Below are 14214 nucleotides of genomic sequence, written 5' to 3'. Positions count from 1 at the left end.
TTTATTCTAATAATTAAATTATATTGTATTTGGTACAAATATTATTAAATAGTAATATGACCTAACATTTTAAATAGTAAGACTATTAATTAAACATTCACTCACCAAATGTATATACATCTGAATGTTAAACATATTTCAATATTTTGGTTTTAAATTTTTATTAGATGTATTAAGGATGTTATCTCCAGTATTTGTTTTATATTATTAGATTATTATTTTATATATTTATATCTTAAAATAAGTGAACATCTTTTTACATCATTATTTTCTATAGTTTATCTTGATAATGAAGATGCTTTTTGTAATTTTGTATATATTCAGTATTTTTTTATTACTATTTTTTATTCTTAATAATTTTGAAGCATATTTATTATATATATATATATATATATAATTTGTATTGATTTGATTTATTATTATTATTATTATTATTATTATTATTATTATTATTTTGACAAATATGGATAAACCACCGCATATTTTATTTATATCTCAACCATATATTCCGAAAGAGTTTCGATCTCCCATATGAGAGTCAAATGCTTTACCATTTGATAATTACAATTATGGGGTCTAGCTCCAGCCTATTACATTTCTATTCATTACTTTTCAATACATATATGAATGTTTGTCTTGTGTTATACATGTTTTGAATGCCTAGGATTCAACCACTTCTTTTTTTTTATTTGAGAAAAAATATATCATAGAAATATATATAAAACATTAAAATTGCATTTAAAAAATAAAAAATACAAATACAAAAGCGACACAAAATAAAGTTTATTTTTTAAAATAAGAATTTAATAAATATAAAAATAGGGAAGTAGTTAAATCATATCCATTGAAAGTATGTTTGGCACATGGCAAATATGTATGCGGCCATGCCTATATTGAAAAGTAATGGATGGAGATCTAATAGACCGGAGATGACCCACGATTGTTGTCATTTATTTAAGGCTAATATAACTTTTTTTTTTATAAAGCTAATAATAAGCTACGTGTCAAGAACATGCACATCATTAATATTAACCTGATGGACAAGGGATTGGATTACAAACTTGCTCCCATAATCCAGGACCTTTTTAACACCATTATGCCCATCTTATTTTAAACCCTAATTAATAAAAGTCCCCATAACACACCTTCTGAAATGGGGATAGTATCTGTAGACCAAAACCGCTAAAAGTTAATATAACTCAATCAAAACAAAAAAAAAAAATAAAAATAATAATAATAATAAAATAGAGTATATATAAAATGAAGGTTTGGTGGAACAAGATTAGGGAAACTTCAAAGCAATGATGGAGAGGAGTACATGGGAAGAGAAGGATGTGTGGCAGTGTGTTCTTTACAGCTACCACCTCTGCTACACTGTTTACAATTTGTGACTTTTTCACTTTTCAGGGTTAGAGAGAGATTGAGATTGATCATGAGAAAAAGAAGCAAAGCAATTCCAATGTGTACATCATTTTATTTCATTTAATGGGATGCCTGCCTCCATTGCTTCCTTATTAGGACCACGTATATATATATATATATATTCACTTGTTTTTTTTCATCTCTTCCCATATATAGATATATAAAGATTGGTTGGATAAGTAATTTTTTAAGATAAGATAGACAAACTATTTACCTTGACTAATGACGTAAAAAAATTAATTATTCAACATCTCCCTAATTAAAAAAAAAGTTATCACCTTAAAATCATATGTAAAATACTGCGAGAGAAAATTATTCTCTCATTTATCAAAATAAAAAAAGAGTAACCATTTTTGAAGCCGCCCACATTTGCATATTGATTAAAAAAATTGATTTTTACAGTGATACTGAGAATTTTGTTTCTTTCTATATTTACTGTTACATATTTTATGATTTTATTTGTGGAAATCAACAAACTCATCATATTTCAATTAAAAAATATAAAAAAACAACCACAAAATTATAGAATATCACATCAACCTATACTCACATGTGCAAAATATTTATATCAAAATAATTTTAATATGTATTTTGATTCAACAAAATTAAAAAATAAATTATTTCATTTAAGCACAAATAAATTAAGTTGAATTTTTTGAAAAATAAAAATAATGAAAATGAATATTATATGATGAAACATTCAGAGAAACAATGGATTTAAATCTTTTATGTCTTCCACTCAGAAGGAATGATGCATTGCACTTTTATAGAACTCAACTGTAACCACAATCTGTTTCTTGGAGAAGCTGTTTAAATCTAATATTTATTACAGGGCCATAGGGATATATAAATTGATACATTTTTTATAAAAGGGTTCCCTAATATTATCTATGGAATATGGAATAAGTACAAATATATTGAAAAAATTGGCAAAATAAATAAGTGTCAGAGTTAATATCTCAAACAATCTATATTCCCACCTTATATAAACTAATTTTTGAATTGAACAAAAAAATTTTGAGAAAATTATCTGGATTGAAAGTTACAGATATTATATAGAAATACAAACTTTTGTTTTGTTTTGTTTTGTTTTTTTTGACAAAGTCAGCAAACGACAAGGCAAATAACAAATGGGTACAAAGATGCACTAGTTATGGAGACTTGACTAATTTCTTAGAAATAACCCCTGCCATACAATCCTATTAAAGAAAACGAGAGGTATTACTCACATAAAACCAGAGTTTTTAGACCCGGACCGGACGGTCGGACCGGGTTAACCTAGACCCGGCCTTAAAACCGGTCCGGTTCAATATATAAAACCGAATTTTGATAAAACCGGGGTTGAACCGGCAACCCGGGCGATTGGACCGGTGACCCGGCTGGGTCATCAACCCGGGTTTACACCAATTTTTTTTTTTTTAATTCTTATTTTATGTTATAATATATTAATGTTTGAGGGTTATAATGTAAAATTATAAAACTAAGGAAGGGAGAGACCAAGGGAATATTTTTATTTTAATATTTTTATGAATATCTTAATTGTGTATTTCCTTGTGAATATTTGTATACTTCTCAATTAATTTTATATTAGTTTATTCTTATGTTATTTGGTGTATTTTACATTTTTAATGTGGTGTACTTCAATATTTATTTATATAAAATACTGGCTTAAATTTTTAAAAATCATGTTTTCATTTTTTTTATTTTTTATTCTTCAATATTTATTTTTTTTAATTATATATAACTAAAAATTATATTATTTTTAATAAAAATTATTGACTCGATTTAACCCGGTTCAACCCCTCGACCCTTGACCCTTACTCTTCCCCGGGTTGATGCTCAATCCGGGTTTGAAAACTTTACATAAAACTCTCACAAGTATTCAGAAATTAAATTATAATACTGAGAGGTTCGGAATCGAGACCTCTCAATTATAAACACAGATTGTTATTTATTGCTATAGTAATACAAACTCTAAAAATAAAAATAAAAACTCTTAACAAAACACAAAAATATAAATATAAATAAAATAAATTAAAAAGCTATTAAAAGAAGAAAAAAAACCCTTATCAATCTCCATCACTGAAGAGATAAACATTCTATGCAATTCAACCTAGTGCAAATAGACTAATGAACAGTACGAATATAGCGATATTCATATAAAGCCAAATAGTGTTTATGGGAAATGGCAGCCGATTTAATACTTCAGTTAATAATTCAATAAAGAGTTGTGCTTTTACCAAGAACTTCATGAAAAGATGTGAGCAGTCATTTCACTATGTCAAAGGTCCTTTTATATATATATATATATCACACACTTTAGTCAATGAATAGAACAAAATTGTTTTATTTTTAAATTTTATAATAAAATTATTAAAATATGTTGTAGTTTGCTTCTATTCATTCATTCAGAATTTGTGATCATATAGTTTAAATTATTGTTAAAAATATTAAAATATTTAAATTTGTTAATTCTTTCCACGTGACATAAGAAAGACTTAAATTTATTTTTTTACCTTTATTTACATTATCAAAATATATACTAATAAAAATTATTCATATCTATTTACTTAATATTTAAAAACTGTTAAATTATAATTAAAGATGAACTTAAGTGGTTTTTAATTAACATATATTTTAGTAATGTAAATAAAAAAATTAATTTAAGTTTAAAACTACCAAATTTAAGCATTTTGATTTTTTTTACAGTCTAAATTACAGGGTAAAAAAATATTAAAATTTAAACAACAAAAGTACTTTAACAAAATTTCTCCTAATTCTTTTATTTTTACTATCCAAAAGTTAAGACAATATTAATTACTCTACCGTTGATGTTTTTTAAAAAAACATAAATTTGTGAAAAGAAAATATCATAATCAGATCCAAGTAACTAATTATTTACTTGAATATATCATACTCAGCTTCCAAGTAACAAAACAATGAAATACCACTCCAAACTAATAACAGCTTACTAATTGAATAATAATAATAAAAAATATTATTTATTTCATTAATTACCAAACTCTTTTGTTACACTTGTAATGCTGTACCTTCAGTTTTATATTATTTTTCTATGAGAATCATAATTAATTATGAATAAATGAATCAATGAATGAGGAAAGAGGGACACAGCTGGTTCATGCTTTTCACAAGTGGTATGCCAGCCCAAATGCGCATTTCACAGAGAATCCAAGGGTACCGAATAATAATAATAATAATAATAATAATAATCATCATCATCATCATCATCATCACCTAAATAAATAAAACCTGGATCAATAGACAAACAAATTTGATCCAAAAATCAATAAACAAGAATTAAAAAAAAATAAAATAAATAAACACACACACACACACATAAGCTTCTCTCATTGCACCACACACTGACTCATTCAATCTTTTATACAATGTATAAAAATAAAGAAAGAAGCAAAAGAAAACAACATAGTTTTCATGCTTTGATAATGACATGACAAACCAAGTCAAGTAAAAAATAAAAATAAAAATAAAATTTTAAAAAAAGGGAAATAGGATAAGGATACTTGCTAAAACTCCGCATCCGTGCCTCCTTTTGTTGTCACTCTCAGTCAATAAACAAACCTAATTTGTATATGACTAAATATTCATATTCCTTTTTTTCGCTGTAATAACACCTACTCCTGTGACTCTTTCATTACCTACAACACCCAAATGATTGTTTAATTATTAAACAACCTTAAAAAAAAAAAAATCTCTAAAAACATAAAATAATCAACAAAATATCCTAATATAACTTCTGCATAGCCTATAGTCCAAGAAACAACATAATTTGCAACAAATAAGTCTACTAAATTTAAATGCATAGTATTTGAACGAGTATAAAAGGATAAGATAAAACATGGATGAACTTCCTTTAGATCCCTATTTGGTTAGACTAAGTTTATTATTTGATTATTTTGGATTTATCCCTGTTATCATTTAGTTGATTGCTAATTTAACTGAGAAAAATGAATTTATCCTGGGGCCATTATAGGTACAAATAAGACTTATTCTTTAAACCATCATTCTGGAATTTGGAAATGTTGAGTTTAAGATAAGTATTCGATCCCAGCATCTTAAAATGTTGGTTTCAAGCGGAATAGAATATGATTCCCTTCCCGCATTTCTTCCTTTATGTTTAATTTACATATTTAGGGTAGCATGGTGTATTCCTTATACATTCATTGTCTCTTTCCTAATAAATAATAACTTGATTAATTCAGTTTCATGGCATCTTAATATAGTATCAGAGCTATTGTGATCAATTTGAATGTCATGAATCAAATATTTCTAGTATATGTATGCATGTAAACGTTGTGATTTAGAATTACTTTCTTTATGGTTAGTTACATATTTAGGTTAACATGATGTATTCCTTACACATTCATTGCCTCTATCCTAATAAAAGGTAACTTGATTTATTCAGTTTCATGGCATCTTAATATAATACCAGAGCTATTGTGATCAAGTTGAGTGTCTTGGATCAAATATTTCTAGTATCTCTACGTATACAAATGCTAAAACTCCCTCAAGTTCACAAGAATTTGTCACAAGATATATATGCCTAAGTTTTCTTTTCATACACATGTCAGCTTAAAATTTCAGTTTGGATCAAAACTATGAAAATCTTCAGTCATACCAACTGCAATCAAACATCATAAATAGTATTCAAAATTTTCAGAAAGAATAAGTAGAGAAACTTCAAATGATTACTCTTCAGTCATACTAACTGCAATCAAACATCATAAATAGTATCCAAAATTTTCAGAAAAATAAGTAGAGAAAATTCAAATGATTAATCTTCAGTCATACTAACTGCAATCAAACATCATAAATAGTATTCAAAATTTTCACAAAAAATATATAGAGAAAATTCAAATGATTAAATCAGTAATTTGAAATGCAGTCATGCAGATAAGCAGTAAATTAATGGAAGGAAATTCATGAAAATTAAAGAAAAATTACCAGGTATTTGTGTTTGGATTAGTGAATAGAAGAGTTGGTCACTCTCGCCAGGCCATGGAGAAGAGGGTCTTCAGCCGGCTGCCGGCGAGCCTCTGCAAGGCCTTCTTGGCCCCTGGCACGCCGGCATCCACAAGTTTCTGAAGGTGATGGCTTGCACCGGCGTCGGCAAGCCTCTTCCGGGTGCCGGCGCCGGCGCCGGCGAGGGCAAGCACCACTGAAACCGGGTACTCTTTGCACACTTCCTCTCTCTTGACGTCCAGCATCTGGACCAACCTTGCCATGCTCTTCTCGTCCCTTACGAACTCCCTCCGATTGGGACGCACGGCGAGTAGCTCAACCAGAGCACGCGCGGCGCTCTCCTGCGCGCTAGCCGGCTTGGCCTGCTCCATGATCTTCACTAGTGATGCCATGCAAGGGGCCATGGCGCGCTTGCTTTCCTCGCTTGGGAAGAGGTTGCAGAGCACGGCGGCCGCCGCCTGCTGAGTTGTGGCGGCGCCCAGTGTGATTAGCTCACCGAGATGAGTAAAGATCCCCGGAGACAAGGAGAGGGTTTTGGCTGCAGTTGGGGATGCTGAAAAAGCGTGGATTGCTCGCAGAGCGTGTTCTTGGATCTCGGGGTTTGGGGGGTCTCGGATCAATTGGAGAAGCTTTTGGAGACCTCCTTCTTGGACGATCAAATGCCGGATCTCGTCCTCGCCGGAGGAAGCGAGATTCCAGAGACAAAGAACGGCATGCTTCTGCACGGCAGTAGAGCCGGAGAGGACGAGATCGACGAGGACCGGGATGGCACCCTCCTCAACCATGGCTGATCTGATGTCATCAACGGCGGAGATGTTGTTCAGAGAGCCAGCAGCCAGGGCTTGGACGGGAGAAGAGCTGGAGACGGAGCGGCAAGCGTTGATTAAGATAGGAACGCCATTGTAAGCGAGGATGGCCCAGGCATTGGACGGATCGGAGGTTATGGCTTCGATCGCGGCGGCAGTGCGCTCCTTAAGGGAAGTAGATCCAGATTCAAGGATGCGGAGAAGAGGACCGAGGGCACCCTCGTCGAAGACGGCGCGGCGGGAGGAGTCGGAGGCGGTGGAAAGGATGGAGATGACGGAGGTGGCGAGGTCGCGGAGGAGGGAATGTGTGGAGGGGTCGAGGAGGCGGACCAGGAAGGGAATGTCGCCGTGCTGGATGATGATGGGGGAAAGCTTGGAGGGATCAGAGGAGAGAAGGGAGAGGAGAGAGTCGAGGGCCTGGTGCTTGAGATCGATGGAGCCGATCTGAAGACGGGCGAAGAGGTCGCGGAGGAGGAGGGGGAGGTCGGAGGTGGAGGAGGAGAGGACGATGGCATTGGAATGTGGATCGGGGTGGACGAGGAGGCCGGAGCGGAGGAGGAGGTCGAGGTCGTGGAGGTGGAGGGAGAGGGAGGAGGAGGCGATGTCGAGATCGCTCTGGAGGAGAAGCTTGCCGGAGGGGAGAGAGGGGTCGAGGCAGCGGGAGGAGAGGGAATGCAGGGAGCGGAGGGTGGAGAGGAGGGAGGGGAGGAGGTGGAGGAGGAGAGGGTGGTCGGAAGAGGAGTCCACGGCGGCGGAGAGGGACGAGCGGAGGAGGGAGAGCTTGGAGTGGAGGAGACGCCAGCGGCCGACGAGGGATTGGACGGAGAGGGAGGCGGATAGTAGGAGAGGGAGGAGGTGGTGGAGGATTATGGCAAGGGGTGGATGCTCCGGCTCTGGCTCCGGCGCCGGCGAGGAGTTTGGATCGCCGGAAGTCATGGCGGAGGAGATTGAGATGAAGAGGGGGGAAAAGTTGGAGGGATTTAGGAAATAGAAGGAGAATGGGAGTGTTGTAGAGGGTCTTGATGGGATGATGAGGTGGACGAATGAACGGATGAGATTGTTTGATGTTTCTCGGGTTTGATGAAGATGAGATGGTGGGAATGAGTAGCGGGAACTCGAAGGATGAAGGAATCCTGCCTCGGGATTCGTGTCATCATGATGGGTGCTGATGGGCTGATTTATCGGGCCAAGTTTAATTGGGTTGAATGGGTCCGGTTGGGTTCCTCATCCAAGTTGATCTGATTTTTTTTTTGTTAAGCTTTTGCTTCCTCCAACTTATTTATTTATTTATTTATTTTTATTTTGAGGGGGACAAATCATAATTTTGTTAATAAAAAAAGTAAAAATATAGAATTTTAAATAAATAAAATAAAAAATTAAGCAGACAAATAATATAGAAGAATGAATATTAATAGTAAATAAATTAAAGCCCGAAGAAAACAAACTAAAGAGAAACGGAAGGAAGAAGGACCACAAGCAGATACCACAAAAAAAAGAGATTTTTCATTTATCCTTTTTAGTTTCGCAAAATATATATAATCCTTTATTCATTATGATATAATTTTTTATTTCGTTTTTTATTTGCTAAAACATCTATATTATCAAATTTCTTATAAAACATTCTATCTCTGGTTAGCACAGGACAAAAGTCAAAGATTTAAGGGGTGTTTTGACAAAAGATGTAGTGGAACTTTTTGATTTTGTTCACATCTGTCAAACATCTAATGGAGATAAATTAGAAACTAGAGAAAAATAAATAATGACCATTTGACAAGGTGGGCACGGTAGCCTTGTTTCATCATTTTCTGTTATAGTCATGCAAACATTTTATTTATAAATATATCTATTATAATTCATATATTGTTATGAATATTATAAAAATAATGTATGCTTACAGTAGCAACAGTCACATTGTAATAGTCACCCATGTTTCACTATAGTAGCCGCCAGTACTGTTACTATTCCACATACTAGTGTATTTTGGACCGTTGGATCGAATTAATTCTGATTGTCAATTCAACCCTTAAATGCCTTGTAATCTTGTTTTACATTTCCATTTAACTTTAATAAAACTTTATATCAAGAACTCGTATTTTTCTTTTAATCCTTTCTTCTAATCATTTATTATATTTTATAGAGATTGAGTTTTAATAACAAATATCTCAAAAAGAGAATTTGAGATTACTCACATTTCTGGGAGCAATTATATATCATGGAGCCTCGATATCAAGTTCCATTTGAAAGTAAGAAACCTGGGCAAAACTATTGATACTAATAACAATGAGTCAAATGTTAATAAGGTGAAAGCCTTAATATTTATAAGGCATTACATTGATGATGGCTTGAAGAATGAATATTTGACCATTGAGGATCCACATAAATTGTAGTTATCCCTGAAAGAGAGATTTGAACATCTTAAAACTTACATTTCTGGGAGCAATTATATATCATGGAGCCTCGATAGCAAGCTCCATTTGAAAGCAAGGAACCTGGGCAAAACTATTGAGACTAATAACAATGAGTCAAATGATAATAAGGTGAAAGCCTTAATATTTATAAGGCATTACATTGATGATGACATGAAGAATGAATATTTGACCATTGAGGATCCACAGAAATTGTGGTTATCCCTGAAAGAGAGATTTGAACATCTTAGAATGGTCTACTTGCCCAAAGTACATACTGATTGGTAAAGTCTCAGGTTCCAAGACTTTAAAAGCTTGCAAGAAAATAATTCTGAGCTATTTAAAATTGTTTCAGTGTTACATCTTTGTGGAGAAACAGTGATGGGAGGTATGATGCTCGAGAAAACATTTACAACATTTCACACATAAAATGTTATATTACAGCAACAATATAGAGAAAAGAATTTCACAAAATTTTATGAATTAATTTCTTGTCTCCTTATGGTGGAGCAAAACAATGAACTATTGATGCAAGATCATTAATCTCGACCATCTAGATCGGCACTACTACCAGTTTTTAATTATGGCCAAAGAAGATGGTGTGGTCGTGATAACGGTTTTAAAAACCGGGGTGGACACGAATATCATGGCGGTTGAGAACGATGTGATTGTAATGGGGGCCAAAATTATATCCGATTATGCGATAGCAAAATTGATGTACATCAACAAAAGCAACAAAGAAGCAACACAGGGTTAGAGACAAAAAAGAGATACTTGCTATCGTTGTGGGCTAGAAGGCCATTGGTCCATAATTTACAGGACCCCTAAGCATTTTTGTCTATCTTTACTAAGAGTTACTAAAAAATAAGAAGGCTGAGACAAATTTTGCTAATAACTCCGCAATTAATCTAATTGAGGATAATTCTAATAATGATCTGAATGAAACTCAAAATACATATTTAGATGTATCAGATTTTCTATTAGACTAAATTTGTAATATATCTTTACAGTTGTTTCACCTATTAAAATTATGTTTTTCTTCTGTTTTGTTAGAAATATGGCTGATGATGAATGCATTATTGATTGCTGGACAACGCGTACTATTTTAATAAGGAAAATATTTTTTATCTCCTTGTCAATGAGAAAGAAATGCATAGCCACAATAATAGGGTCATCAGACCTGATTGAAGGTACTGGAGAAACAGCATTGATGTTGCCAAATGGGACATCTTTGCAGATGAAAAATGCTCTCTATTCTCCTAAGTCTAGGAGGAACCTTTTAAGCTTTAAAGATATACGTCTCAATGGATATCATTTAGGGATAGTTGATAAAAAAGGAAAAGAATATCTTTATATTACACAAGTTATTTCATGCCAAAAACGTGTACTTGAAAGCTTTCCTTGTATATCTTGAGGATTATAGTTTACACATATTAAAGTGATGGAATCACATACGGTATTAACCCGTAAGGTTAATGACCCGAAGATAAACAAAAAACATGAAAGACTTGGGCATCCAGGTATTATTATGTTGCGTAGGATTATTACTAGTTCTCATGCACACCCATTGAACGAATATAAAATAATCACAAATAATGAATATGCATGCTCAACATACTCAATGAGAAAGTTGATTAACAGACCTTTGATAACGAAGGTAACTGGTGAATCTTCTAAATTTTTAGAAAGAGTACAAGAATAAATATGTGGACCAATGCATCCATCATACGGACCATTTAGGTATTTTATGATGTTAAACGATGCATCAACTAGATGGTCCCATGTTTCACTTCTGCCTACAAGAAATATAGCTTTTGCAAGGTTATTGGATCAAATTATCAGGCTTAAAGCATAATTTTCAGATTATCCTATAAAGACAATTCGTCTTGATAATGCTGGTGAATTTTCATCAAAATCATTTTATAATTATTATATGGCAGTTGGAATATATGTTGAGCATCCTGTTGCTCATGTACATACCTAAAATGGGTTGCCGGAGCCATTAATTAAAAGACTCTAGATTATTGCTCGTCTAATGTTATTACGGACGAAACTGCATACAAGTGCGTGGGGTCATGCTATTTTGCAAGTTGCAGCTTTAATATGGATTCGACCCACTGCATGTAATTTATATTCACCACACCAGCTTGTTATGGGTAAAGAGCCTGGTATTTCACATATAAGAATATTTGGTTGTGCAGTATATGTGCCAATAGCACCACTAAATCATACAAAAATGGGTCCACAACACAAATTTGGTATATATGTTGGTTACGATTCTCCCTCAATTATACGATATTTAGAGTCATTAATGGGGGATGTATTTACTGCAAGATTTGCAGATTGTCATTTTGATTAATCTATGTTCCCTTCATTAGGGGGAGAAATGATTACTCAAAACAAGCCAAAAGAAATTGACTGAATACATCACTATTGCATACATATGATCCTCGCACCAATGAATGTGAACTTGAAGTTCAAAGGATCATTAAATTGTAAAATATTGCAAATGAAATACTTGATGCATTCACTGATACTAAAGTAGTAACAAAGTCATATTTACCAGTTGTCAATGCTCTTGTAAGAATTGAGATTTCTAAGACCCCATTGAAAGAAAAATAAGTAGAAAATAAACCATGACATAAACGTAAAAAACCAATTGGCGCAAAAGATTCAGCTCCTATAAAAAGGAAGCAGAAAAATAAAGTTCATGAAGAAAGGGATCTCCCATGTGAAAAAGGAGAGAAAATTATGAAACCCTCAGAACATGATAATGAAGAATCAATGGGGAATTATATTTCTAAAAATATTGTAAATTCAATTTGCTATGTAGATGATGGTCAAATAATGAATTGGCATGAGACCGAAATAAATGATATATTCATCTATAATTTGGATACAGATATAGAAATAAATACTAATAATGATCCAAAGCCACAATCTATTGATGAATGTAGACAAAGAAATGATTGGCAAAATTGAAAAAAAGCTATCCAGGCAGAGCTAAATTCCCTATCAAAATGTGAGGTGTTTGGGCCAATAGTACCAACATTAGAAGGGATAAGACCAATCGGTTATAAATGGGTGTTCATGAGAAAAAGAAATAAAAATAATGAAATTACGAGATACAAAGCAAGACTGGTTGCTCAAGGGTTTTCTCAAATGCCTAGGTGTTGATTATGAAGAGACATATTCTCCTGTAATGGATGGAATTACTTTTCGATATTTGATTACCATGGTAGCAAGGAATAAATTAAATGCGTAGTTGATGGATGTTGTCACCACATATTTATATGGATTAGTTGAAAATGACATGTATATGAAAATCCCTTAATAATATAAAATAATAGACATTACAAATCAACAACATTTATACTCTATTAAATTACAGAGGTGTCTTATGGGTTAAAACAATCTGGAACAGATGTGGTATAACTGTCTCAAGAAATATCTTATAAAAGAAGGATACCAAAAAGATAATATATGTCCATGTGTGTTTATTAAATTGGTTTTGTTGTGATAGTAGTATATGTGGATGATTTAAATCTTGTAGGCACTCCTTTTGAAATTGCAATTGCACCATTATATTTGAGGTAGGAATTTAAAAGATCTCGGAAAGACTAGATTTGTTTTTGGTATATAAATTGAGCACTTATCTTCTGGAATATTTGTCCATCAGTCAATCTATAAATAATAGGTGTTGAAAAGATTCAATATGGAGAATGCTTAATCATTAAGTACTGCAATGGTTGTCCGAACACTTGATATTCAGAAAGATCCACTTTGTCTGCTTGAAGAAAGAGAGATCATTCTTGGTCTAGAAACTCTTTATCTAAGTGTAATTGGTGTATAAATGTACAAATAATACAAGACCATATATAGGTTTTGTAGTAAATCTCCTAGCGAGATACAGCTCTACACTGACACAAAGACATTGGATATGAGTGAAGATGTGCTACATTATTTACGAGGAACTATAGATCTAGGCTTATTTTATCCACAAGAAACTTCATCCAATCTCACATGCTTCACTGATGTTGGGTATCTGTCTGATCCTCACACAGGATGATCTCAGACTGGATACATATTTTCTTATAATGGTACAACTTTCTCATAAAGCAAGTCTAGAATGCCAGTGGTTATGATCCATGACTGGCCATATACAGTCATCATGTAAATTACCAACTGCAATAACAAATGCTATAGTAATTTATGAAGACAACAGTGCTTATATTTCTTAGATATAAGAAGGTTACATTAAATGTGATTGAACGAAGCATATCTAACTAAAATTTTTCTACACCCATGACCTCCAGAAAGAAGGCATCATAGAAGTTCAAAAGATTCAATCTAATGAGAATCAAGCCGATCTATTTACAAAATCACTCCCTAAGTGCATTGATAAAAGATTTATACATAAAATCGAAATGAGAAGACTCAAAGATATAAGTACTTTTGATATAAGTTGAAAATTATTTATTTAGGGGAGCGACAAGTGTGGGATCGAAAATAAGCACCCTAGAGTCATGTCGGTGAATAGACACCAGGCGATATATCGAATCACAAATATTATCTATGTT

The 14214-nt window shown here is 33.2% G+C and overlaps 1 protein-coding gene across 1 annotated transcript; it reads right to left on the bottom strand.

Moving 5' to 3' along the window:
• Positions 1-4774: 4774 nt before the first annotated feature.
• On the bottom strand, positions 4775-8226 carry LOC120268246. Its single transcript, XM_039275686.1, has 2 exons — positions 6406-8226; positions 4775-5099 (listed from the first exon to the last, which is right to left on the bottom strand). Exon 1 carries the CDS (start codon positions 8163-8165, stop codon positions 6444-6446), a length of 1722 nt encoding a protein of 573 aa, XP_039131620.1. The 5' UTR covers positions 8166-8226; the 3' UTR covers positions 4775-5099; positions 6406-6443.
• Between the last annotated feature and the right edge of the window lie 5988 nt (positions 8227-14214).

The sequence above is a fragment of the Dioscorea cayenensis genome, chromosome 9 (genome assembly GCF_009730915.1).
Source record: "Dioscorea cayenensis subsp. rotundata cultivar TDr96_F1 chromosome 9, TDr96_F1_v2_PseudoChromosome.rev07_lg8_w22 25.fasta, whole genome shotgun sequence".
Classification (NCBI taxonomy): domain Eukaryota; kingdom Viridiplantae; phylum Streptophyta; class Magnoliopsida; order Dioscoreales; family Dioscoreaceae; genus Dioscorea; species Dioscorea cayenensis.
The sequence above is the reverse complement of the archived record's forward strand: the minus strand, read 5'-3'. Positions and strand labels throughout refer to the sequence as shown.

Coding starts and splice junctions, on each gene's coding strand:
- LOC120268246 (XM_039275686.1), bottom strand. CDS start 8,165: ATGACTTCCGGCGATCCAAACTCCTCGCCGGCGCCGGAGCCAGAGCCG.